Raw genomic sequence first — 27,697 nt, forward strand, 5'->3', positions numbered from 1 at the left:
ATAATGAGCGCTTACCTTTGTAACCGGCCTCAGTGGGAAATAAATGCCACAACCTTGAGGTGTAAGTGACACCTCTATTCGCTGACTAACCAAAGGGATCGTTAGCGACACCTCAGGCTCACGGTATTTGTCACGACAGGATTGTGAGGAGGTAGCGTACTTTGTGTTTTGGCACCAGGTCCTCCCTCACAGAATATCCCTATAAAAGAGCCGGAGGATTAATAATTCATTGATATCCGTGACCACTCACACGCTCCTTTATAAGACAGGCTTATATTAGCGCCGTACCCGTCAAGCGGTCCAAACAACTCTTACAGCGCCATTAAAATTTTAAAAGCCGCTCAGCGTGGGGGCTGGGTAAATAGACAATTACTGAGTTTGATAGAAATGTAATGCGTTCCCCATTGGAAGGAAGTAGAAGAAAACCTTGGGGGGAGAAAAACGACTTATAGTCAGCTGAAGGATAATTTATTTAAAGGGCAACGTTCAGGCTGACTTCCACACCAAACACTGTGGACAGTCAGAAATTCAGTCACGTACTGGAGTATTTTATGCAGCTTGAAAGGGGTATTAACAGAAAATAGATGCCTCTGAATTTGGATATCTATCTCCCGCCGCCATGGGTGAAAGATGCTTACGCAATCTGGTCGGTAATAGGAGGTGTTTAAGCAGGTTATTACCATTAAACTTCAAACGGAAATAAAGAAGCGGACCTGATTGTAAAATTAACGCAGTGTGGACACATTTTACGGCCACTTTCAATCTCTCATGGATAAACCAGTAGATCACTTTAATTAGACAATGTGTTAATTGACTGCAGGTCCGGGGTGTGATGTGTCAACATTAGTCTCCATCAATGACAGCCTCCTTCAGGCACGACACATTCACTCTGACTGAGAGTGAGACATGATACTGAGACTGATTGAGGGTGTGTGTGTGCTCATGTCTTTTCTTTTTTTTTTTCTACACGCCTTTCTTTTTTAGGTATGCTGTGTGGGTTTGGACGTCTGCAGTTTTGTGCATCTGTGACCTAATGAATGTATATCAGTGTGTGGGAGAAACAGACCGTGCTGAAGCAGGACAGAGAGGATAAGAGACGGTGAGGCAGAGAGGGAGAGAGAAACACAGCGTGCGGTCTATCGCTTCACTGTGGTCTGACATTATTATGTGTTCATTGCCTGGCTGCTCTCCCTGGCCTGCCCATGTTTGGGAAATGGCAAGGGACATCAACATTACAAGGTATCGCACTTGGCTCGGAAAAAAACTGGATAAGGTCAAGATGCGGCGTGCCTCTGGGACCGGAAAGTCTCACACTCACAGCTCGAGGAGAAGGACAGTGGGACGAAGCTACTCCCCGCTTTTAGACGATACCCCAAATGCTCGGCATGTTCCAGATGGTAAAAAGCCACGGGGTATAATAGAAATGAGACTAAATCAATCGTGACACTGGCATGCATCAGTTTAGTTAACACACGTGTACTTTCACACACACCCTTCTCTCTGACTCGTGCGAATAATGTCGGCACCCTTGTACTGCCGACCGGGATCAGTGGCCAAGCGTATGATTACACAACTCTCTGAAGTCGTAGACAGTTGGCTTCCATCAACGCTTCAGCCACCGTGGCAATCACACAGGAAACATAATGAGGCCATTAGGTTTGGCGAACGCAGCCTTTAAAGCCTCTTGTTCAACCGGCTGGGTTTCTACTCCGCACATGCTCATAGCTTCAAAGCCTTTTAGCAGCTTGATGTGATCCAAGATCGGCGGCGCGCTGCAGTAGCAGGTGCAATGCATCCTGATTGGATGGCTTCCTGAATGGCTTCCTTAATGTGGCAGCGTTTCCGCGCTGAGGAGAGTTTTAACATTATGTGACACCTTTAAGTGCATCTGGTGACCTTTAGCCGAAGTTAGAAAATGCTAAAACTGTGCTGACCTAGTTAACTTCTGGCAAGAGGAGTTTTGTGCATGCAGTCACGAGGGTAAGATGTTGCTGATAGGAATGTGTGTATTCATTTCATCCTGTTTTTCTGGATATATTTAAAATGGTCAGCTGTGCTCGCATCCCATGCAAATGATTTTGCCTTTTATTCTACACAGAGCTAAAATCACATTCAGAAATGAAAAAGAGAAATGACCTAACATACATTAGTGACTCATTCTACACATCGAACCCAGTGAGAGTATTATGCAACACGACATGCTTTTAAAACCACACTGCGTGAAATCAGTAGGTCAAGAGCGAGCGGCAGCCTGACCCCGACTGTTTGGGAACTGCAGCCAAGAGTCTAGCTCCGGAGGCCAGTGTCAAGACCCATTCGCCATTCATGTTTTGTGGCACATGGCTTCTTGCCATGACATCATACTTCCACTGCAAAAAACCCCAAGAAAACAGGAGATGAGAAACAAATTTGTAGACACTAATTAGACTGGTATTAGGGGAAGGAGGGAGGGTGGAGGGAGGGACGAGGGAGCTGGGGCTCGCTGGAAGGGCTTCATTATTTATGATATTCTAGTTTTTCACCCTCTTCTCTTCTTCCTCCAGAGCAGACAGCCACCAGGGTAGCAAGAGAGGCAAGAAAAGAAACAACTTTAAAATGTATTAGCATCAGTAATTTAGGCTGAGGGGGAGGATGGGCTGATGGAAAGTGAGAGGGAACGCGGCCTGTCTCTACATCCTAAATCACCTCCCCTCGCAGCAGAGATGGCGCTCGCGAATGCTTCATCCTTGTTGGTCAGTCCATAGAACCGTCTTTCACAAAGTGTGCTGCAAAGAAGGATCAGAGTGTGCAAAAAGCAGTCTCCTCAAAACATTTCTGCAAGATTCTTTCAAAACAGAGATCATTTTTCTGAATCCTGTGCAGGAAGAATCTGATACCCTGCAGAGGAAATGAAATAGCATTTAATGTCTTATAGATACCCAGAATGCACGCGCGTGTGTGTGGGTGCATGCACGCGTGTGCGTGTTTGCTGCATGACATTTTTTTCTGCACTGTTCCTTCGGTTCTCAAGAGGGATTTGAGAATTTCAAACACACGCAGTCAGCTTTATTGATGACTTGCCAGATACGGACGACCTGCCTCGGCATGAGTTCTCACGACTTTAAAGACCACTCAAGTCGAGCAATACCCACAGTGGGTTATGTTAATTTTCCATACTACTCTTCAATAACCCCTTTAAAACCCACAGAGGACAACAAAGGGAGCACCGTGTGTCAGAGAACATGAAACAGTCATCAAGGAGCAGAGATGCAGCAGCCGGAAAGCCGGCGTCCCGATGCCGGTACTTATGGTCACAGCTTCCTTAAAGGAATATATTCATTTAGATTATGCTGATGGGTAAGGATCTCAAGGTTCCCTTAGAAGAGACGAATGTTTCAAGATCACACTAGAAGAGGCACTTCTAAAGCTTTCCATTTTGTATTCCAGCTGTCAGTCACAATGCCATTATGCCCATGACTGCTGAGGCTGGGAGGTTGCACTGGCTCAAAAATACTTAGGAAAGAACTTGTCACGTCACCGGAGGAATGCATCATTGGAATTATGTTCATGAATATTAGAAATCACAGTTATTCTCAACATGGCTACCACTACAGTGCCAGTTAATATCTAAGGTTAAGGCTTGGATGTAACCTGCTTAAGCTTGAGACAGAAACATTAAGACACACGCGACGACACACTGTGTGTGGACACGCCACCAACCCCCGGGGAATCCACAGCAGTGTCAAGTCCTCCCACAGGTAGTCGCAGTGCAAGACACAGCCGAACAATCTGTCTGAAGTAAGGCTGAGAGAAAGTCTCTGAAGCACAAATGTTGTGAATTTATGGTCCATGTTGCAGCTAGTCAGCCAAATGGCACACCAGTCACCCAGCTGTGGTGTGTTTTCATTTAATCCAGAGGAATTCTAAATGTCCGTGGTGAGAAGCTGGCTAAAGGTCACTGGATGGGGCACAGGCTCTGCTCAGTTGTTGGTCAGAAAAGGTTCCAGTGATCAACACATGTTGTGTTCTGAGCCGCCTGGTTCTTGGTGGTTGGCAGGAAGAGTTATCTCCCTGAGAATCTCCTTGAGGCCACGGGGAAGCATGTGATGTGACATAACCACTGCTAACTTTATCCAAGTAGGGCCTCCTGTGGCACCCATCTTTGACTAACCACAGGCCGCTTTTTGATTAACTACTTAAATCTTCAGCTTGTTTTTAATTTTATCCAGACAAACTGTCCCTCGGTCCAGTCAGTAACTACTACAACTGAGGAAAATGAATAACCTTGGGCTCTATAGAGAGGAAACACTTGGGAGAACTTTCAAATTCAATAAATCTTCTTGTCCCCATCAAAAAAACAGAGAAAGATATGAAAACTCTGCCAAAGCAGACAGTTTTTCTCCTGCGTAATCAAAACTGTTATACAGAGAGTAAATATGAGCCTCATAACAATGAGTCAGTAAACATTGATCTTATGGAGCCTGTTCTAAAAATTCTCTGCTGCAACTCAACCAAATTTGAGCAGCAGAAAAAAAGGACAACAAAATTCTGCATCTGTTTTAGTAACAGTGGCCCGACCACAACTGCTAAACCTGGAGGCCGGTTGCATTGAACCACATGATCCGGATGGTCCTGGTGCAGATGCCTTTGGCTTTGACGAATTACTGGATCCAGGTTTCTGCAGTCGTTTTCTGTTCAAATATTATAATTTATTTGAATATTTCAACAAAGGAAATATTGAGTAGACTGAATGTGAAGTATGCTTTAAACTGCTTGGATGCATCTTCCCTAAAAATAATAAATTCAGTTAGTAAAAATCTCACAATCAAAATGTTTCATGTAAAAAACTGTGCTGCACATTTTGTACCGAAACCTGTGCACAAACTTGTTAATTTTGGTGTTTATTCTCATACACAGACATGAACTGAATCACGTGGCCCATATTAAAAATATACAAGGAAACACAAGTATAAAATAGGTCTATTTTTTAAACAGCCATATATAGTTTAATGTTAAGAATGACCCAAGAAAATGTTTAAAAAAATAAACATTCAGGGAATTCAAAGAATATATGAATTCTTACATTAATACTCTTTATCAGTTAGTTAGATTGACATTACTAACCTCCATTATTAATGGTTAAACTCATGTTATGATCAATATATAACTTATAGAGGTAATTTTATGTAACTTGGATGAATGAATGCATTAATAACCATATAATCAGACTCAGATTAATACATCAAATAATTACATCAAAACAACCAATGACTGCATCTTACACATACATGTTTGCTAGTTTGCAAAGAAACTCTAAAGACATGTGCAGTGATTTACTGAAATGTGCAAATCTACATGGGAATACAGTATGTAAGGTAAAAACAGACTTTGTGCAATGCTAATGAGCTTAAAGGTCAATTATTGACATGACCACCTATATTCTTGCATACAGCCTGAACTGTCTCAGGCAGCTTTCTGTAACTTTCTTCTGTAGTCTTCAGGAATAGTTCCCCAGACTTCTGCAAAGACATTCAAAGCGTATCTCTGGCTGTTTCTGTCTTTTGTTCTCTTTTAAGATGACACAGAGCCTCAGTAATATTGATATCCAGCCTATGTGGAGGCCAATCCATGACTGGTTCCACTGTGTCTTTTAACTATCATGCTGAAAAATTAAGCCAATCAGATGCTTTCCAGATGATATTACATGGTGGATCAAAATACTTTTTTTATTTTCATAATTCTATCAAACCATGGCGGAGCCTCTGCTGTGATTTGCAGATGGCTCTAGCCTCACTGTGTCGCTCTGCTGACTCCCTCTTCACATGCTCACAATTTGAACCAAGAATTTCAAATGGGGATTTATCACTCCACAAGAAACTGATTTTCAGCACAGCGCTTGTGTTATTGGCATAACCTTTTTTTCCTGTTTCCCTTCCTTAAAAATGGCTTCTTGACAGCCACACTTCCACTGAGATTGTTTCTGATCACGCTTCAGTGAACATCGGGTCCAGGAAATGACTTTCAGATGTGGATCGTCTACTGTAGACTTTTTTTCTCTTTTTTTCCTTTTTTTTTTTTTTAGGTCAGCCAGTCCTTTTTTTGTCCTCCAGCTGATCACAACACCCACATCAGCTTGTACTGTACAGATCATCCAGCCATCTTGTATAGGCCCTCAGTTGCTGTACATCTGCTAGCCACTTTGCAACCCACCTCCAATGCAGCTCTTTGTTGCTGCTTTCTCCACCTCTACCCTTTCCTGGAAGGGCAAGCAGGTCCCAAGACAGCACTTCAATCAAATATAAATTTGTGAAAATCAAAATCTCTAATTGTCCTGATTAAGACAAAAAATACTATAGCAGTTAACTGTTAAAATATAATTAATAAATCTTACCAAATATCAGACAGAGAAGGGCTCTTCTGGTCTGAATTTAGATTAGAATCATCAGTTGTTTACATGAAATCAGTCTCTGACCATCAAGTATTTGGCTGTTGTTATTTGGATATTTGATTTTGGCTCAGGCTAAAAACAGTGCAGATGATAGTGTGCAGGACATCGCCTCTCATGTGACCTCAACACTAACCTTAGCACATGTCTTCTAAACCCTTAAAAGGTTTATGATAAATAGATGTGACAAGCAAAATGTGCCTGAAGTGGTGGCCTAGTTTCTATATTATAACAGATTCTACCAATCAATGTAAAAGAGACATGAGTATTAAGTTTAAAAGATAAAAGGAATTGTGAAAGTCAACAAAATATTGTAGTCAATGGGGGGGAAAGTACTGAAAGACAAAGTCTGGAAGCAGTGGTCTGCAGACCAATTTTTCCACCATCATTTCCTCAAAGTTATGAAGAAGTACAGTCCACGGAGGGCCTAAGCCAACGAGCCCAACATCAGAGCTATTTTCGCAGCACAAGCAGGACGACACAATATTAGGTAAGAGTCAATATTGCGCCTACCTGTGTCCTGACCACGAGGCCAACGGGAGCTCGGGAGAATTTGAGTGTGTAAAGCAACCAAAGGTGGTTACATTTCTGGTGAGGACTGTCTCTGTAGTTCAAAGAGATGAAAAATAAATGAGGCTGCAGACAGTCAAGATTGAAGTGGCTGAATAAGCCTGGTCATCCATCCAAGCAGTTAGTCCTAGCTGCCCAACTTACTCTTTTTCTAACTGAACCACTGTTGCCGATTGGTTAAAAGACTTGAAGCTTAATCGCTCGTTCCCTCCCCTCCATTCATCAGCAGATCAAGCACCAAAAGCAAATCAAGATTAAGGAACAGATCTCCTCTCTTTTGAACAATGCTCTTGAGGCCAGACATGATTTCCTCCTTTTTTCGCCATGAAAGCGAAAGAGACTTTGAAACAGTGGCCTAAGTCTTTGAGATAATTGTTGAAGATTTAAAGCTGGGGGCAGCCACACACAATAACCTCCTTACCCTCTCCATCCAGCGCACACACATGCACTTACACACACACACACACACGTTCCCCTCACAGTGCCTCGGTCTTCACTGCGGGTTAAAAAACAAGTTCATGCACCATGTTATAATCAGCTCAGACAAGACTGAATATGTGGGATTTTTTCTGTTCTTTTTTTTTTTTTTTTCCAAATGGAGTAAAGACAGAGGAGCAGCCATAACAACAAATTAAGCTTGTGAAACCACAAAGAAGAGCCCAACGGCTCCCTGTGAGCTTACACGGTTGTGTAAATGACTTACATTCATTTTGGCTCATTATTCTCTTCCTATGAGGGCCCACTTGTGTAACAAGGGCAGGATTTTCATATATTTCATATGCATAAATAAGCTCGGACGAGGTCAGTGTCATTTTAGAATTAGGTAAATGGTTCTCTGGAACTATATCGCTGCTGTACAGCTTCACACAGCAGGGCAGCAGCCTCCCCCTGGCTTTGACCTGGACAAACTCCTTACATTAGAACACTGTATGTTGTTCTACAGCCAAACAACCTGATGTGTGTGTGTGTGTGTGTGTGTGTGTGTGTGTGGGGGGGGGGGGGTAACCTAATCTAACCTCATCTCCGGCTTTGGAAATTGTGTGGTGACCCAACAGGGGATGTTTTTCTTCATTACTAATTTAAAGGATGGATATTTGTAAATATTTGTAAACCTAATTCATTCATTCTTCGGTGACTCAGGTGAAGCACAAACTGTCCTCCAGTGGAGAAACACATAGCCTAAAGAATTTGAGGACTTACCGAGGGTTGCGTTATTTTTACGACTCCCTCTTTCCTTTCCTCCACATTTAATTCGGATGAAAACCTTCGCGTCACAGGGATGAATCATGCACTCGCATATCTCAGATATGCTACAAATAAGTCATAAATGTTTTCCCCACTGCGGCAATAAATCCCGATAAAATCCGTAGTCATCATTGACGAGAGTAAAACTACGCAGTGTTTGTTCACCAAACAGCAGAAAACAAGAAAGAACTGACACGGGGGGGGGGGTCGTGTGTAATTCACGGTAGAGTCAAAGGTCGAGGCGGAATACGGTGCAGCACAACAAGCCCGAGCGCGTCACGGGTGCGCGTCTGTGGCTGCGTCTGCACGGGTGCACCTGTTAACAGCGAACCCAAACTCCGCGGCACAAAGTCTGAGCTCTGCGCGTCACGGAGCTGCTGGAAATATCACACCCTGCCAGCTGGCGTGAAATTGGAGTGTGACCAGGAACCAGTACGAAAACAAAACTGGGCCGATATTAAAGCGGGGCTGTACTTACACTGCTGTTCTGTCCGGACCAGTAGACCACCGCGTGGTTATGCGCAGAGTCTCCAGTCAGAGCGAAAGTGCTGCTGGTGAGCTTGGGCTCATCCTGGCGGGTATTTCCTCTCCCTTCGTCCCTGTTCCACCTGAATTCGGACCTGCCTTGTTTGTGCGCGTCTAACATAGAACCCCGCTCATCCGGAGAGCCCACATCCACGCCGGCCCCTCCGGTCCACCCATTCTCGCTGAACTCGGCAAACTCATGACCGCTTCTCTTTGCTCTCCGGAGCGCAGAGTCCTCAGCCGTCTCTCGCTTATCATTGTTGCTTCGACTTTCTTCACTGGACCCGGGTGCACCTTCCTGCGTACTAACTCCATCCAAACTGGCATCTTGGGGGAACTGGGGGGCACCCTCGGCAGAAATCCCCGCCTCACGGTCGCCGTCCATTTCAGTATCCTGGTCGGTAACTCCGAGTTCCTTAAACTCTACTCGGATGTTTTTTAGGGTGGCAAGCTCCTCTGTCGGGTCGGCGCGTATCCCCAGCTGTAATTTCTCCTGGTGAAGTTGAACTGGCGTCGGGCAAGATGCGCAACTTATCTCCGCCTTGGCATTTTGTAGGGTATGAGCGGTTATCATCACCCAGATACCCAGAGATAAGTGCATGCCTGGGCAGAAGCCAGCCCAAGTCTCCATCGCTGACAGAGATTTTTGGGGGGTGAAGGACGGTTGGAGACCTTATCCGACACCTTAACTCCTTTGTCTCAGGTCGATGTGGAATAACTGACGCTTGGCTGTCCGTCTACTCGTCTGGAGGAAAGAAAAGTGCTCTTCAGCGAAACTGTTCACGTCCAAGGATCTTTGGTCGGGAAAGCCACCACACAGGAGAGAGGAGGAGCTGTATCGCAGCCAGCTGCCGAGTGTGCGCCCGGAAGAGAGAGAGAGAGAGAGAGAGAGAGAGAGAGAGAGAGAGAGAGAGAGAGAGAGAGAGAGAGAGAGAGAGAGAGAGAGAGAGAGAGAGAGAGAGAGAGAGAGAGTTGGGCGCTGTCCGTGGTGCTGAGTCTCCTCCAGCTCTTTGAAGTTGTTTAGATGTGAGAAATACAACATGGTCATTGTATGCCACCTACCATAAATGATCACACGTCTTATATATCATATAGTTGCCATGGCGTCAGTAAAATTGGCCTTTTTTTACTCTTAGTGGTCTTGTACACTCTGGATTTCTTTCAGATCACCACACCGTGCCTACAGATATGGTTCTGCTCAGTTAGTTACAGTTTCATGAATTGATGAACCTCTAAACGCTCAACCCCCCCCCCCCCCCCCCCCCCCCCCCCCCGCTCCTCCCCTTCCCCCCACACACACTCACACACACACTTGGCTCTGTGTGACGTCACTCAGGAGAGATATCGCTCATATGGTCAACTCATATACACAGCTTTTTAAGTGGGAACACACACACTCAGCTGCTGTTCAAATATTCTGTTTTCAAGTCACAGCCAATTACAAGAAAGACGGCTTTAAAGAGCAGGAAAAACAGCTTGTTTCAGACAGAGGAATAACTAAGGAGCTGCACCTTTGTCCACTTTAAGATAAATCTGTATTGCTTTCAGCTTTAAGCATGCAGAGCTAATGTGGGAGAGTCCTAAAACAAAAATGCAGACCAGAAAATGAAGTCATTTTGAAACTTTGCTGTCACTTTGCTACTATTGTTCTCATTATTCTGACTATTACTACTTTTTAAAGAGGTGAAATTAGACTTTATCCTGATTTTACACGGACACAGCTAACCAGTCAGCAGCACTCACTGGCTTCTCATTTCCCATGCTTGTGTTGTATGTCCCTACTCAGCATGCCAATCTGTCTCTGTCTCAACAACATGAAAAATGAAAAAAGAATGAAAAAGAGGCAGGTCAGTCTGATGGCAGTGTGTGTGTGCGTGTGTGTGTGTGTGTGTGTGTGTGTGTGTGTGTGTGTGTGTGTGTGTGTGTGTGTGTGTGTGTGGGTAGAGAACACTCACTGATGGATTGGGATGAATTGGCAGGGAGTTGCACCACTCCTTGGGGGGAAATAAGGCAGTGCCTAGAGGCATGTGAGAATGAGAGAAGGAGGGAGGGGAGCGCTGGGATACTGTGCTACCGCCTTCTGCGCATCAAGGACTCAGAGCGCAGATGAAACTGTGATAAAAAAATAGTGCTGAGAAACTGTGGGGGGGGGGGAGTTTTTCTGATGGAGCGTGTTTTGTAGAGGGTGTGTGCCTAAGTGCAGCACGGTTATTCATTAACAATCCAGCATGTTGTGTCCTTGTCTATCATCTTGACTGCCCACAAATTGCCCATCAGGGAAAACTCAGGGGACTCTACCTGAATTTCAACAAATTCCCAATCATATCAGTGTGAGAAAGACAGCAGCAGAGGAAGGAGATGCATCACATTGTGTGAAAAAAGTATGATCTGGAAGGAACCAGTGCAGGATTCATAGTAAGGAGTAATGCGAATCTTTCGCATTGCCGCAGAGCTCGTGTGTACATTTAATCTAAGGAGTATGAAGCAACTCAGCTGTCGGTGTAGATTAAAATAGCTACATTTTATACATTTACAGATGCGGATGACAATTTGAATGAGAATTTGTTAAGATGTGAACCCTACAGAGAATAATCAGCTGAATCTGAACCAGACTTTGCTTTTACATCTGTGCCTCGTGCCGCAGGAGCAAATGAACAAATGCTGGATTTTAATACAGGAGACCCCTCACGTTCTGTTTACGCTGATCAAAGTCAATGTCTCGTTTAGCCATTACTGTCCCACATCCTCAGCCACCCTCTATGGTTAACTGGGTCAGCACAGATTGCAATTTTTTAACCAAAAACCTGATTCCACTGCCAGCTATGTTTGGACTGTATGCAGGACTCCAGGCATTTGTATAGTGTCTACTTTTACTATCTTCCTGAAATCCCAGGAGTTTAGGTTTAAGCTCAGTTGGCTCATTTGTGTCCAACATGTTCTTGTCCCACAGCATCAGATCCCGTCACACACGAGTCAGGTGTTCTTTGATGTCGGTGCCTTGACCCACCTGCCATGGCGATTTTAGCTGCTGACAGACAGCGGTCCTGTTTGAAAAGCAAACAAGGGCAATTTTGGAGGCTGGATAGATGTTTGCAGAGTAAGAGGCAGGTCACCTTCACTCACTGCTTGGTTAATTCGGAGCAATGACTTCAGTGGTTTTTAAATTGAGACAATATGTAAGGTACTCGCATTTTATGGCTTTCTGTGCCATTCATACTTTTCTTTTATGAAAGCTGGCTCAGCACATGAATATGTACTGGATACTGTCCTGCCATGGATGCCATCTGCTCACTGAAAATGAAAATATCTCGCTTGTACATGAATTTGAAGGATTTTTGTGTGTTTGTTTTGTTGAATTTTTGTTTTTAACTTTTTTGCATTGAGGAAAAAATGATTCTCCGTCATTCAGGGAGCGTTTTATGTCTTTAAAAACCCTCCAAAGATTAAAGCTGATAAACAAGGTCCTGGCTTGCTGTTGGAGCTGTTCTATCAGCTGTTTGAGAAATGCTCTGGAAAATTCTTTTCATATAATCTTTTCATTGCAATACCACAAAAGCCCACAGTCACATCTACAGCATGCACAAAGTCTGCAGAGAGCTGGTAAAGACACTGGAGCATTCTCAGCTAATAAGCAGGATTTATTTCCGCAGGAGTTACTTGCTGTTCTCAGTACACGTCTGTTTTATCGTATGCATTGTTCAGTATTGTTCCCTCCAAATTATCCAAAATACTTTGACAGTGTGGCATTTTTGAGCTTTATGCTTTTTTTGCTTCCTTGCCTAGTGTCAGACTGAGCTGTCATGGTGCTCATTATTACGCTACAGATGCTATAGATATTAAGATTCGCTTAGCTTATACTTTATACTGATCCAAACAGACAGTTGGCCTTGATTTTTTGTATAGATGAAGGCAAAAATGTATGTTCAGCTACATTTTATTACCTCAGGCCACCTGAGTTGGGCCTAGTTCCCCCCCCGAGTCTATATACATGCTCAGCTAACTGATTTCTCACACGAACTATATATTTATCAAACATTTAGAACTTTTATATCAATCTTCTTTTTTTAACTCTAGGCAAGAACCTGAATTTATGTATTTGGTAAAAGATCAGAAGGTAAAGTGTGTGTGAAGCACCGCCCTCCAGGCCACGTTCTCGACTCCTGCCTTACAAGGACTTTGTTAAACCGACCATCTCCGAAGAAAAGCTCCAAGCAGCTCCGATCAACTCTGTAACGGGGACCAGTTGCCAAGACTGAATTATTTCAGAGGGACATGTAATGAGATTTTAATGAAAGTGAATGAAACTTCTCATCTCTTCTGATGCTGCCATTCATCAATTACCATGGCTTACTAATGGAGTGGAAATTATTAATCCCTTTTAACAATAAATCAAATGGAATTTTTCAAATCAATCAAACATCCAAGTAAGATGTATTTTGTATCTTGAAGGAGCAAAAAGGAGCAGCGTCCATTTTATGTCCTAGAGAAGTGTCTTTGTGAACACACCGACGGGAGACCACCCTTTATGAAAAGCAAGTGTCCTTGAGAATGACACTCACGTCCTCTCTGAACCAGGGCTGCAGATCTGTAGCCGGTCCTTCTTTTTGTCCTCCCTGCAGCCAAGCAGCTAAAAATCTTCATCATCTAATTTAAAAAGCATTGAATGTCACTTTTTTAAGCATCTTTATGTACTGTAGGAGTTTGTGGGTGTAAACTAAACAAAATCTTTGAAAAATAAGACAGAAAATAGCGACACTCAGGTGTTCGTGCACTTTGAGGTTTATCGATCACATTTCAAGACTTTGCATTGGGCTGCTATTGTTAGGATGCCTGGGTCATTGACCCAGGGTTTTGAGTTTATTGTATTATTTATCATTTCTATTCTTTGGTTTCTTCGTTAGAGTCATGTCTTATGGTTTATGTCTCTGTGTAATCCTTAGTTGCTTTATCGCCGTGTCCAGTCAGTGTCTGTCTGCCCTGATCCCATGTCTTTGTTCCCTCTGTTGCAGTGCCTGCATGTGAGTCTGTGTCTTTAGTTCAGTCTGTGTTATGTTTCCTGTTTTATTTTGAAGGTCCATGTCTGATGTTAATGTATCTGGTTTTGCTTCCTTTGTCTCCTTAGGCTTGATTTGCCCCAGCTGTGTTTCCCTCCTGTTACCCATTCCCTGATTGCTCCCTCTGTGTATTTAAGCCCTGTGTTTCTCTGTGTCCGTGTTGTGATCTACCCTTATCTAGCTGTGTGGTCTGTCTGTGTGAGTGTATTTTCTATTCCTAGTTTTGTTGCCCTTCTGAGTTCAGCATTGAAGCTGTTTTGAGTTCACGTCTGTCTCCAGAGTCTGCATTTTGGGTCCTTCATATCACCACTCCTGCCTGCACACAGCCGTCATATAACAGCTATGCCCATGCTACTGTGTAACATTATAAAACACTGTTCATTTACATACCATGTTGCTGTAAATCATGTGCAAATAAAAACACCATGCATATTTCATTAAATGGATAAAATATATTTTACATAACACCGACTTCCTGTCTCTAGTATCTCATGTGATTACTGTCACAGTTAGACAGACGTATAGCTGCTAACGACACAAACTGGAAATTGACAGGAAAAAGTTAACAATTACAAATTGATCATTGATACAACATTAGAAAATAACAACAAGAACTCCAAAAGACCTGTTTGTATGTCTCAGGGTGTCGAGACACAGTTAAATACATGTGGCTGAATTGTAGCACTGGGGCTACATTGTTGAAATTATGAAGCCTGTTTGCACCACCAATGTTCAAGACTCATAAAATCAATGTATATATTCAACTTTCAAACAACAATCAAATATTCAGCGCTGATGGCTTTTTATAGTCTGTTTGATTTAATTCAAGGAAGAAGGCATCGAAATATGATTGTACTGTAATGACTGTGTGCTAGACAAGCACAGCTAGCCCTACTGTTTTTGTCAGCAATGTTCCCTCTAAGCTGTGCACGTACTGGCACAGTCTCTGTGCACAGAAAAAAAAATCTAACCTGAATTGAAATTAAAATGAAAACTTTAACAATTCTGTTTTGCAGTGTTAGTCAGTGACTGGCTGCTCCAGTATGGGATTAGAACGATGCCGCCTTATCCCACAGTCCAGCCAATGATGCGATTCACATTCGTATATAAGCAGCTGATCAACGTGGTTGACAGGCTATGACAGCGTCCTTATGTGCCGACACCGGTGTTTTAGCTAGCAAAGCAGCTGATGTGGAGTGAAGCCACGTTAATGACAACGTGTACAACCACTGGAGATGTGAGCAGGACAGACGGAACAACTGACGGACAAAGTGTGGACTTTATACCAGTTTTTAAACTGTGTTGATCGGCCACGTAAAACCAGAGTTATGATAAAAATATCTGCAATGTTTGTTTTTCTTCCTGAATACTGTCGTTGTTTATATTTACTGCGGGAAGAAACGGTAAAAACAGCATTTTATAAGGAAAACAACACCAAAGAACCCCACCCTTTCCTATTGGTGGAAAAATGCACCATGTCGACCAATCAAAACATGATATGGCAACATGGCATTTAGTTGTTTAGGAAAAGGGAAGTTTTAGGAGTGACGGCGTGTTTGAGATGTGAGAGATTTGAGACGTTTAGGCAAATCTTGTGTAGTTAGTGTGTAGTTAGTGTGTAGTGTAGTCAGTAGTTTTGTTGTGTGTGTCAGAACAATGAGGCGACTGCTGAGTGTTACAGGTGTTACAGCAGTGATACATCTGCTGTTGTCAGGCCTGCAGGTATCAGGCTGATGTTCTCCTTCATCTCATAGTGGACACAAATTATTTTTTGGAGTGGCACAAATAATTTGTGTGGCATCAGATTTGATGCAGAACAGCTGATTGTTCTGTAAATAGTTTGAAATGTTTGTTTAAAAAACGCCTTGGCTGCATTTTTAGGTAAACAGCTGCAAATAACTTTGTTTGCATAACTCAGTTACTTTTTTGAAGAAGTAACTATATCATTAATTGCCCAGCATTGGTCATTATTTACTGTATTTTGCAGACAGAGTTACAGGACTCTCTCCCAGACCACAGACTCATAATACAAGTCAGAGCAAATAAAAAAAAGAAAAAAAAAAGAAAATAAAGTTGTGTTTTCAAAATTGGAGTTCAAGTTATTTTTACTTAACATACTACACCGGTCATGAACAAGATTGTTTTTAATTTTCATTGTAAGTGGGCTAAAGCAGTTAATTAAAAGTAGTCTAACATAAACGCTGTAGTTTGATTATTTTAATAAACTGTAACTTGGATGGATTCGATGCTGGCGTGACCACAGTGCACACGTCTGCTGTTGCTCACAGTGGTCCAAGGGGACGCTCAGGGAGTTTGTGTGTTCGCTCAGACACGTGAAACATTAGAGGGAACACTGGTTGTCAGTGTGAAAAAGTTGCAATAATTCTCACACCTTTTTTGTAATCATGTTTTTTTTTTTTTTAAATACGCTAATTTTGGTCCACTTTAATAAAACACGGTGCCAGTGTTGAACTCTGATTTATATTCAGAATCATCAGCGGTGCATGCGCCCATCTGGGGAAATCTGATACGTGTGACTCACAGTAACCCACTGCAGCTCCCTTTCTTTTAGCCGTAACAGGAAGAATTAGATGTTGCTCAAGATAATCATACAAATGATCAGAACCAGGTAGAAACAGAATAAAAAACAGACATCCTGCTGATATTACAACTGAATGGATGCGTAATGCTGTTTGGTCTCTGTGGTACTTTTTAATGACATAGGGCATAAGAATAAAAAAACAGCAGGTTTAATATACAATCAGTTATTTATGTTTAAGATGAAAGAAATGTACTCGTGCTCATGTTAAGATTGTTAATCTTGTAAATAATTTATATCTTCATGAGAGATCTGTAACAATCAAATTCAGCAGATTGTAACTCATTAAGCTAAAGTTTGAACGGCAGCTTTCACACCAGAATACAAGATCCAGAGTTCGTTTGCACGGGCTGGTGTGAAAGCACCCTTCAGCACGTCTGTGGTTTTAGTGAAACAACTGACCCGAAACAATGTGGTGAAGGATTCATCTTCAGAAAGCGATCACTTAAATAAGGGAAATTTACATCTACATGAAAACTCTCCCTCAATACATTAGAAAGTGGGGGGAAGAAGTGCTTCATGTATAACAAAGTGACATAAATCCTCATTTCTGATGAGGACGTGATCCAGAGATCATGCAGTGACAATAATATTTTTAAAAAATGTCAATGTTGAGACTCTGTTGGGGTTCAGTTATGTCCAAAAGCAGTACAAAATCAGTGGTAGTGAGAAAATTGGACCCTATATGTACTTTATGAGGCACACCTGTTCAACTGCTCCTTCATGCAGAGCTATAATCAGCCAAAGTACATGACAGCAACTCAACGAATTTGACAAAGTTCACAGTGAGCAGCACAGGAGTGAAGAAAGCTGATTTAAGTGACTGAGTGTTGGGGCTAGACAGGCTGTCCTGAGGATTTCAGAAACTGCTGATCTACTGGGATTTTCCCACACAGTCGTCTCTGGGGCTTACAGAGGATGGTAAGAAAAGGAGAAAACACACAGTTCTCTGTACAAACATGCTTTGTTGATGCCAGAGGTCAGAGGAGAATGGACAGACTGCTTTGACCTGATAGGAAGGCAACAGCAAGTCGAATAACCATTTGTTAAAAAACTGATAGGTAACATTTCTACTTCCAGCAAACACTTCAAAACCCTTTTTACAACAAGCCTCAGTCTTATTGATTGGGTGCTTTTCCCTACACCTAAGCACCTTGTCTAATATTTATAACTCCACATGATAAAAATAAATAAATAAATAAACATGAGAGCAGAAAAGTGCACATTTACCCGCTATCAGTTAAGGTTCTGATTTCCCATTGTTGGATCAACAATCCAATGCTGCTGATTCAGATGTGGACAACAGAAATTTGGCCTTGCACTTCAGCTTAACAGAGCTCATCTCAGGCACTTGGCCTAGCTGTCAGATCAGTCTTAAAGTGAGCCCCCACACTGCTTCAACACCTTTACCTGCTAAGAATAGGATCAAACGTGACCATCTAGGTGAACTAAAAGCAGTGACAAGGTTACTGTGGATGAATCTCGTCTTACAGCCTGGAGTCAACGGACGGCCAAAGAAAGATCAAGGAGGACATTTACATCAAATGTGCTGGTTACAGCCCATCATGTCAACCTCAATGATTCTGACTTAAAAATACATTATTATTTACCGATTTATTAACCGTACCTCTGTCCTGTTTAAATATTTTTGGCATGCATTGTATTTTAATTTTACAATTCCTTTGAACAATATCAGAATTTTTCTGCCAGAAAATCACCTCAAATGCATAATCTGCAGGATAATTGATGTAATTGTTGCTGCCAGTTTGTGTTTTCATTTAAATTTGTTTTCCTGGAAAACCGTCGCACCCCCCCGCAAACTTTCAGGACTAACTTGTCAGGCTAGCAGGAACGTAAAGAAACAAATCAGTGCAGTTTCCAGCAGGGTCGTCCTTTGAAAGCCAAAGATTCAATCGGCTGTGACACGAGTGCTGAATTCTGCTTTATGCCGAGTAAGTGATGCTTCGATTCCTCACAGAGCGCGGTCATCATAAAGACGGCGTGCGTATTTAAGAGAGCTGTTTGTCATTGATCCATGTTGATGTTCGCTATGTTGCCCTGCCCCAAGTCTGCTGAAGACTACAGAAGAAAAAATGTGTTTTGCTTAAAGTGCGTTGGCTCGGCTGCTCCAGCTTCCCAGCCAAATTAGAGAGTTTCTTCTGTTGAACGAGAAAACTTTGGCTTCTTTCATCAGGTTGTTCATTTTGATGTTCATAACACTGACTGAAACTTGCATACATTTTAAATCCTGCTTGTGTGCACCATATTACAGAAAGCAGACAAACGGCACACTCTGTCATTAGATGCATGTGTTTCTAAAACCCACTGCCACAAATTAGAAAGTAACACCAAAGTGCATCAGTGGGAATGTGTTTAGTGTTGTGGTGAGCTGTGAGTGGGGTTTGCCAGATATAGTGAAGCTAAGCTAAAGTTTTCCACAATGTGCCTCCTCTGCTCAGAGCATATTTTCACTTCAAGTCACTTTTCAACCTCCAAGAAGATTGTGCTGTCACTTTTATTCCAAGTGTTTCTATTGGGGCCTTCTACTATTAAGATCTGATTACTTAAACGCTGCTGAGAAAAGCAATTCCAAAACATATTTGTAAGACTATTTTCTGATCTGCCACGACCGCGGCTAACGTTCAATTGAAAAGCCATTTCAAACATTTCCATTTACTGTAGATTGTAAATTATATCATTAAGTAAGCTAAAATATGAGCTTCACAAAAACACTGTGACAATAACTTTAAGTGACCCCGTGGTCGTAAGCAAAGCAACTGATGAAATCGATGTTCAAATTAACTTTGAACGTCGATTTACAGTAAAGACTGAATTACATACACATGTACCGTGGTTTTGATAAATCAAGCTATTCTTTGGAAGATAATCTCATAGCCTCACACAAAACTAAAGTGTGTGTTTGCTATTATGTTTGCATGTGCGCGGCTGTACAGTATGACGCCTATGCACTCGATGCACACGGGGGACACAGTAAATACTCCAAAAACCTGGGGAATGGAAGTGCTGTCAGGGAACATGTGACATTTGGATGAGGCTCCAGTGGGTTTTCTCGCACATCCAGCTGAAAGGTCAAGCTATGATAGGGAGTCCTTGGACACGCAACTGTAATTGACCTTTGTCTTTGATAGTAGGGCATAGACTGACATATGCTTCATATCATCCGCCTCTTTTACAATATAATTAGTCAAGTTGCTCCGGGAGTCATTAAGTAGCAAGCGCCAAGTGTAGAGGACAGAGTTCGTCAGAGGTGACTGGAGTAAAACACTGTGGTGGATTTTCTAACCAATAAAATGACTCGATTAAGAACAATATTGATCAAGTGAAAATAAAATATTGGTCATCCCATTCGTGGGATTCTCCTTTTTGTGATAAAATAGCCGCTGTCTTACTTTTGCCATTGAATGTTGGTTAGTTTTCATGATGAAACGGTGGGCTCTGATTAAAGCAAGATAAACACAAATATGCAAATCAACCACAACATGAAAACCAGTCCTGTAAAGACACCATTTTTAACCTTAGGGCAGACCTCAAAGTGGAAGCAAAGTGAAATGACAACTCAACTAGGAAATAATAGATCACGTAAAATCAGAGAGCACTGTTAGCGGATGCCGAGTTGCATAGTGTGCAGAGGTCTCCATCACTACAGACCTCCAAACTTCAGGTGGTGTGGAGATCCAGAAATTCTTTTATTGCTGCCATATAACCTGCATCATTATAACTGCATTAATAACATTCTTTACAGCATTATTCCATTTAATAACATTTCTCACAGTATTGATACTGCATTAAAGTTGTTGATTGAAGATGTCCATTTGAGGATCCTTCCATTATGTTAACTTTTATTACAAGTGCGGTTAGAAGTATTTTATACACATTGCATATCTGTGCTTATTTCGAGTTGATGTTTGGTTCATTAAGGGTCTTAAGCTTCACTGGCGTGACTGTCCAGGTGATCCATGCTGAGGGAAACTAGAACATAGAAGGATAACTGCAATGCATGCTTACAATACATATAATCTAGGAATGTGTCAGGCCTGAGGCCTTAACTCATTTGGTGGCTCACTATATTTTACTCTACTTGGCAACATATGATCAATAATTAGCCCCAGAGACCCTGAGGGCTTGAAGTTTATTACCTTGTATGGACGGTGTTATAGAAAAGAGAAGTTCTATGTCTGCTTTTAGCTATTAAAGATGTACAAGATGTACGATTAACTGTGACTAATGTCTGGAACCTATTTTAATCTGCTGCTTTATAAGTAGCCACAACATGTATTTTGGTCAGAGGACATATGCTGATGTTTTCTCCTGTGTGTTAATAAACTCATCGTTTGATTGCACTTTTCTGGGGCCTCCGTGGTTTGTCTCACTGCTCTACATTGATCGATTTCGCGACAGTGGCCTTCAGATTATCTCAAAAACTGTGCAAAGAGAGCTTCATGGAAAGGGTTTCCATGGCCAAGCAGCTGCACCCAAGCCTTACATCACCAAGCACAGTGCAAAGCTTCAGATGCAGTGGTAGAAAGCACGCCACCAGTTATGTGTTTGAAGGCAGATGTGCAAACACCTTTGATAATATAGTGCATTTCTACACCCTGAGGAAGGCACAAGCCAGCATATGTTGGTGTATTTTCATGTTTTTAGCCCAGCAAAACGAAGGCTTTGCTTTAATTTTCCGACCCTATCGTCAGTGGCTTCACTTGGATGTTTCATGTCACATTTTGGGATATAATCTTTCCATTTATCATTTTGTAACTGTTCCCTTCCAGGTGGTTTGAGAGATACCAGTAACGTTCCTGTCACTCAGTTTCTATACTTGTGGCTTATTCCCCTCCTCTGTGAACTGCACTGCAGTACTGGGTAGTAGGAATGTTTCAGGAAGTCCTTTGGGTCCTGTAGGCTCTGTGGTATACTCTCCATGGACAGAATAGGACAGGGTGCAGCTAGCTCGTGCACAGGCTTGGTTGATTTGGTACCGGGGGACCTTTGAGGCTGAGTCAGTAGCTTGGACTCACTGTCATGCTCCTTGTCATCATTTTTAGGAGTCTCATTTTGCTGTAGGAAACCTGCTGCTGTTTGATGGAAGTGTATTTGGTCTTCAACAATACTCAGATGGATGCGATGTCTCAAAACATCCCAACAGCAGGACTGATGGTTTTTAAGCAGCAATGATTTGTGTCACAGTCTTCACCATTAGGTGATCCTTGTATTTCTCTTAACCACCACAGTACAGTGATGTTCTTAATATAACACTGACTTACAGTCTCTCGTTGTCCCAGTATCACATGATCTAGCACTACAAGCATCACTCTGTATTATTTACCTTTTGAAACCTGTAACCTAGCAACCTTTCATCAGGAATCAGCGTGGGTACACACACCAGTGAGTATCACTGCATTTCTGCTAAGTGAAAATGAATTGTAGCAACTTTGTCACATTGTGTTAGCTTTGGATATATGAATGAGCCACAGATTAGGCGTAGACATTGATTAATAAAAGGGTTTACATCCCTGCTTTAATGCAGTGTCAGTTAGAGTCTACCAGCTGTCAGTCATGTGATCTTTGAAAGGAAGCCGCCTGACACATCTGAAGATCAGCCACAGCTCAGAGGCAAGCACTATTCAGATCCTGCCTGGTGCCACATTGGAGGCAGTGACATCACAGCTGCAAGTGAACACAGAGATGAAGCGTTTCTGCGTGTTCGAAGAAAAGCAAGTCCTTCTAGAATTTACTTTTTCCAATGGTGGACATATTTTTAAGCAGATTTTACTATATCGCTATGTCAGCATGTTTCATGAATGCCAGCGAGTAAAATTTAAATATAACTAGTCTAAAGAAAAAGGATCTCCACATTTGTTAATAAGATTGGATGTGTGGCTACAGGAACAAACATTGTCCAGAACCAAACCAGATCTCGACACAAGCCGAGGACACCAGGGTAAAATTTCGACATGTTTATCACAGCCACAGGTGGTCAGAACAGTCGGTAAAGTTTTGCTTGAGAATTGTTTCGTTTCTCTTCTCTGAGTTTGGGGCAAACAAGGCTCCAAAGGATTTTTCCAAACAGGTTTTCTCCTTTCTACGTAGGCTTCTCTCCAAAAAACCAGATCCTCTCACTAAAAGTGAAACAAAACCCCAAACCACTACACTACCAGCCTGCCAGCAACATGGGGCGATCGTGGCTCAAGAGTTGGGAGTTCGCCTTGTAATTGGAAGGTTGCCGGTTCGAGCCCCGGCTCGGACAGTCTGGTCGTTGTGTCCTTGGGCAAGACACTTCACCTACCGCCTACTGGTGTTGGCCAGAAGGGCCGATGGCGCGATATGGCAGCCTCACTTCTGTCAGTCTGCCCCAGGGCAGCTGTGGCTACAACTGTAGCCTCCACCAGTGTGTGTGAATGGGTGGATGACTGGGTGTGTAAAGCGCTTTGGTGTCCCTAGGGGGGACTAGTAAAAGCGCTATACAAATACATTTACCATTTAAGGAAAATGACGTGGATACTCCAGCAACACTTAAAGTAATAGGAAAAAACTTTATTAAGTGACTAGCGCGTTTCAGCATATGGCCTTCATCAGGGTCCCTGATTGTGGAGTGGTTGCAGAAATATGTGTTGCTAGCAACTAAGGAAAACAACTCTTCAGCCTTAAGTAACCGGTCAGGAATTAGCAGCTCACCCACAGGTGGAAAATCACCAACAGCTTCCAGGTGTGCAGATCAGGGAGGCTTGTTTTACTGGTGTTTTGGCATCTTTGAGCCCATAGTAACCATGATGTTCAGTTATTTGTCACACTTCTCAACAGCTTCACCATCAGCTACAAACAGCATTTTATTAACCTGCTCAGCTAAATGGAAACTCAAAAATGACGTGCAGAAAGCTAACCTGGTTGAGTTTTTAGCAGCTAAAGAAAGCACACCTATTGTGAACCTATTGCATCACACTATGTAATAGTTTGATAGTTTGATGTAATGTATTCTTGTAGGGTCTACCTTACAATATAAAGCACCTTGAGGCGACTGTTGTTGTGATTTGGAGCTGTATAAATAAAATTGAATTAATATTACTATTGTATAGGGCTCTGTGCCAACATTTACAGGTCGTAGACACATATTTTATACAAATCCCACAATAGTAAATATTTGTGCATTTGAGGACCAGATTTTCTGGTCTAGAATAGAAAGTCCGATCAGAGTGGTACGGTGATGAATGTGTATTCCCTGCTACTGTACATAAACATCCAACAGCGACATGACATTTTTATGTCTGATTTAAGAGCGTCATTACGTACTCCTGCACTTTAAAATCTGTAAATGTGAAAATAAAAGTGAAAGTAAATAAATCTTCCTTCTTTAAGTATGTGACCCAGCAGAATGGAGTTATCTTTTTCTATTTTCTCTTCACCTAAATGCTCCACATCGTGTCTCTCTCTAGATCACTTATCACTGGATCAGTCTACTAATTGCTTGTTGTTTCTACTATCACATCAGGCACCCTAATTACTCGTATTGCTCTTGTGTGTTATTTTTCTTCAGGAAGACTGCAGGTGATAAATCTGCCCCTGAACAGTGTTGTTTTTTTGTGACTAATTGCAGCAGCCTTGAGCCATCACTGCAGCAAATGTCATCTGTTTTTTTTTTGTTTTTGTTTTTGGCCTGTCCCGTTTGGCTCTTTTGCCCTCAGAATTGTTGTCTAAAGGCAAAGAAAGATGCCCAGCGGATTTACTTTACCAAACTGACCATCCCAGCCTTGCCGTAATGGTCCATTTGATTCACCTTTTATTGTTTATTTTATTTTCACTTACTGAATACGGGACAGACTTGACTGGGGGAAAGAAGGGGAGAAAGAAAGAGGGAGAGAGAAACAGCTGAGAAGAGGGACGGGGGAGAAGGGCAAAAGACAAAAACCAACAGAATGGGCAGAGAAAAAAAAATGCATATATCAATCACCTGGATCACCTGCTGAGAAAGAAAAAAGAAAGCAAGCAGAAGAGAACAAGAGTAATAGAATAAACAACATCACAATGATATATGGGAATATGACAGTAAATACTAAATGTTAAACATTATTGTGCAGCACATAAGATCAACAGAACACAGTGTGCTTTGAGGTAGGAGCCAAAAAGGGTGTAGTTTGTGGGTGTGATCACCCGTGTGTACACCTGTGAGCATGGACGCGCTTGTTTTTTGTTTTTTAAAAGGTTCCTTCATGTAATGATCTGCTAGGGAGTGTGGGGGGGCCACAGCCCCGTCCTCCAGGGCTTGAAGCAGGTGTGGAGGAGATCAAAACTCCAGACATCCAGAGGCCCCCAGAACACAAGAGACCAAGGAAGACCAACAGAGGGGCAGCCGCGCCACTGTCCCAGAAAGAGCTGAGGAGAGTCCCAGATGAGAGCTCACTCAGCAGCCGCGGAGCAGAAGCCAGGGGGAGTTGCAGTGACGCGCCCGTGAGCTCCGCCGGCAGCCAGCTGCGCCTGAGTGACCGAGCCCCAGGCCGAGAGGCCGGGGGCACCCCACCTCCGAAGTGGCCCGAGCGAGCCCCAGGCTCCAGGCCCCGATAAGCGGCCGCCAAGGAGTGAGCCGGTGTGTACCTGGACGCCCACCCCCGGACACAAAGAACCACCAACACACTGATGTCTGAGGGAGTCCGCCACTGGCAGGGGAAGTGGTGGTAGGGGGAGATAGGCCTCCAAACCTTGGAGGGCCTGAGGTGTCCCCAGAGAGGTGGCGCCTGACACCCAACCTGACATATAGACACAGACATACAGGCACACACAGACACAAACATCCATTCCCACCCTCATGCTCTCATATGCACTTACTCCACACTCAACCAACGTGGAGACAGACATAAAGAGACGTTGTACACACGATCACACTCCCCAAGCGTACTCTACAAACCGGGTCTAGGTGCCCCCGCCCCTGGAGGGGGGAACTGCACCCAGACCCAGGTGGTGTTTCCCTTTTCCCTGCGGTGGGGGGAGGCAGACCGCCCCGACTCCGCAGCAGCAGGAAGGTCAAATGTCATCTGTTAAAGAGAAGCATGTAAGAACATTTAAAATAAAAAGAAGAATTTCAAAACTATAAGTTCAGCTTCTTTAGATTTAAAACCTCCCATTTGGAAGCAGGCGGCATGAGAGGCAGGGTGAATGGCTGCTCTATTGATTGCTGCTTTAATTCTAAATAGAGACTGACGGTTAAGGCAGCTACTGGATCCTCCGATGGCTGAGTCAGTGCCTTGTCGCTGTCACAGCTGTGCTTGCCTGTGGCAGGTTTGTTCCCCTATCAGTGGATAAGGATATCAATCTTCGCACCTCAGGGTCTTCAACAGGCAGCCGCTCTCCCAAACAAACAACTTTGCTGAATATAAACAGGGCATTTCAGGTAACTACCCTCCTACTTTAGGACCACTTTTGGTGCTGGAACAGGAGGGCAGTTCTTCGAACTTCAACAAAGCGATGTGTTCTGGCTGATTCATTTTAGAAGTTAGCCAGCATTTCTAGAATTATGATTCAGGAAGAAAGAAAAAATAAAACATGTTATGGCCTGTAACAGTTCTCTGTCATCCACGTCACTGTAGTCTAAGGAGCAGAAACTCCTAAACACAAAGTTAAAAACGTAGTGTATGCTGTGCTGTGCAGCGAGGAATGCCCAGACCTCTACATTGGAGAGACTTCATAAACGCATGGCACAACATAGAAGAGCCACTACCACGAGACAAGACTCAGCTGCACATCTGCATCTAAAGGTCAAAAGGTCAGTGTTTTGAGGATGCCAGTGTCCACCTTTTGGAAAGAGAAGACAGATGGTTTGAAACAGGAGTGAAAGCAGCATCTACGTCCACTGTTGAAAAAAAAAAAAAAAAAACAAAAAAAAAAAAAACTCAGTTTTGAGATCCTCCCCAGACGCCTTAACGTCCACTCACATCCTGGGCCCTTTAACCTCAGTGAATCACATGATAGGGAGGGGCTAGCTTTCACAGTGGGTCCACCCGGAACCTTGGCTGATTGTGACCCACACCTGTTTTCACACCATTATGTTGCCCTAAAAGGGGTCCAGGCAATGAGGGGGAAGTAACAAAATGTGTCCATCAGAAAAAGGAGACAGAGGCAAAATGGTTAAATTAAAGAGTTTTATTAAAGTTTCTATTAATAGCTCAACTATAAGAGAAGGGCAAGCCGCTATCACCATTTAAGGAAACAAACAAAAACTCAGGCATCAGTAAGTCAACTGAAAAGCAAAGAAGAGTTTAGTGACCAAACACACTCCTCTCCACCGAGCAGAAGCAAGCAATCACAAAATACAACTCACTAGCTGCAAACACCAACCATAGCTGCAACCACTCACATGGCACTCTGGCCCAGAGCTCACCTTTCTCTGGGCTTAAATACCTTTAATTGCTGATGGGAGTCAGCTGTACAATAGAAAGAGGTGGCACCTAAGGCAGGAGAGCTGGTAGGACACGCCCACATGGGCAACTTCAGGAGGCGGCCCTGCTAGGGCCGTAACAACACCTCGGCTCGTGTGATTAGGCAGAGGATTCTTCTCAGAAGCTTCTCGGATAAAACGTCTTCAAGAAGATAAAAGAAGTCGAGACGCTTTTCTCTCCAAGCTCCTTAGACTATGTTATGACAGAGGTACCCTCGCTGTGTTTCAGCAGGAAAGAAGAGCACTGATGTCCGGACCACTTTGGCTGTGTTGCATACTTTATTTAATAACCAGTTTAATAATCACAGGTTGAAGACCCAAATGCAGACTCCAGCACAAAACATCAACAAAATCACAAACCATTTATTGTAGTTCCAATCCAAACAGAAACACAGATAGCTCACAGAGATGGGTCAGCAGGAAGACAGCATGACTCAGCAGTGAACTGAGTGAGAGGGAAACACGAGAGACAGGATATTTACAAAATCAAACAGGAAGTAACATCACGTGGAAACAGAACACAATGTATGAGATAACTAAGGGGCAGTTAGAGAAACAGAAATGAAGGAAAATAATGAAATAAATTTTGATGAATAAGAAACATAACATAAACAATTCTAAACATAAATGGAAACCAGATTATAAAGCATGAACTAAGCTAAACATGGTCTTCAAAATAAAACAGAAACTAAGAAGCTCGAAGAAACACAACAGTGACAACCTTTACGGTGATCACAGAAAATAAAGACAACCTTAAAAATATAAGAAATTCTAACAGAGGAATGACAAAAGTGTCCTTTAGTGAGACTTTCCTCATATTTAAGGGAAGAAACAAAAAA

At 42.8% G+C, this 27,697-nt stretch overlaps 1 protein-coding gene across 1 annotated transcript in view; it reads right to left on the reverse strand.

The window, feature by feature from the left end:
• The window catches only part of sorcs3a (sortilin related VPS10 domain containing receptor 3a), a 261,899-nt gene extending 252,459 nt beyond the window's left edge, over nt 1–9,440 (reverse strand). The window contains exon 1 of the mRNA XM_085408112.1: nt 8,718–9,440. Within this exon, the coding sequence (XP_085264238.1) occupies nt 8,718–9,395 (678 nt within the window). The 5' untranslated portion in view covers nt 9,396–9,440. The remainder of the gene's footprint in view (nt 1–8,717) is intronic.
• Nucleotides 9,441–27,697: the final 18,257 nt, after the last annotated feature.

The sequence above is a fragment of the Rhamphochromis longiceps genome, linkage group LG6 (genome assembly GCF_057381845.1).
Source record: "Rhamphochromis longiceps isolate RC_006_pf linkage group LG6, R_longiceps_female_GT1.1, whole genome shotgun sequence".
NCBI classification, from domain to species: domain Eukaryota; kingdom Metazoa; phylum Chordata; class Actinopteri; order Cichliformes; family Cichlidae; genus Rhamphochromis; species Rhamphochromis longiceps.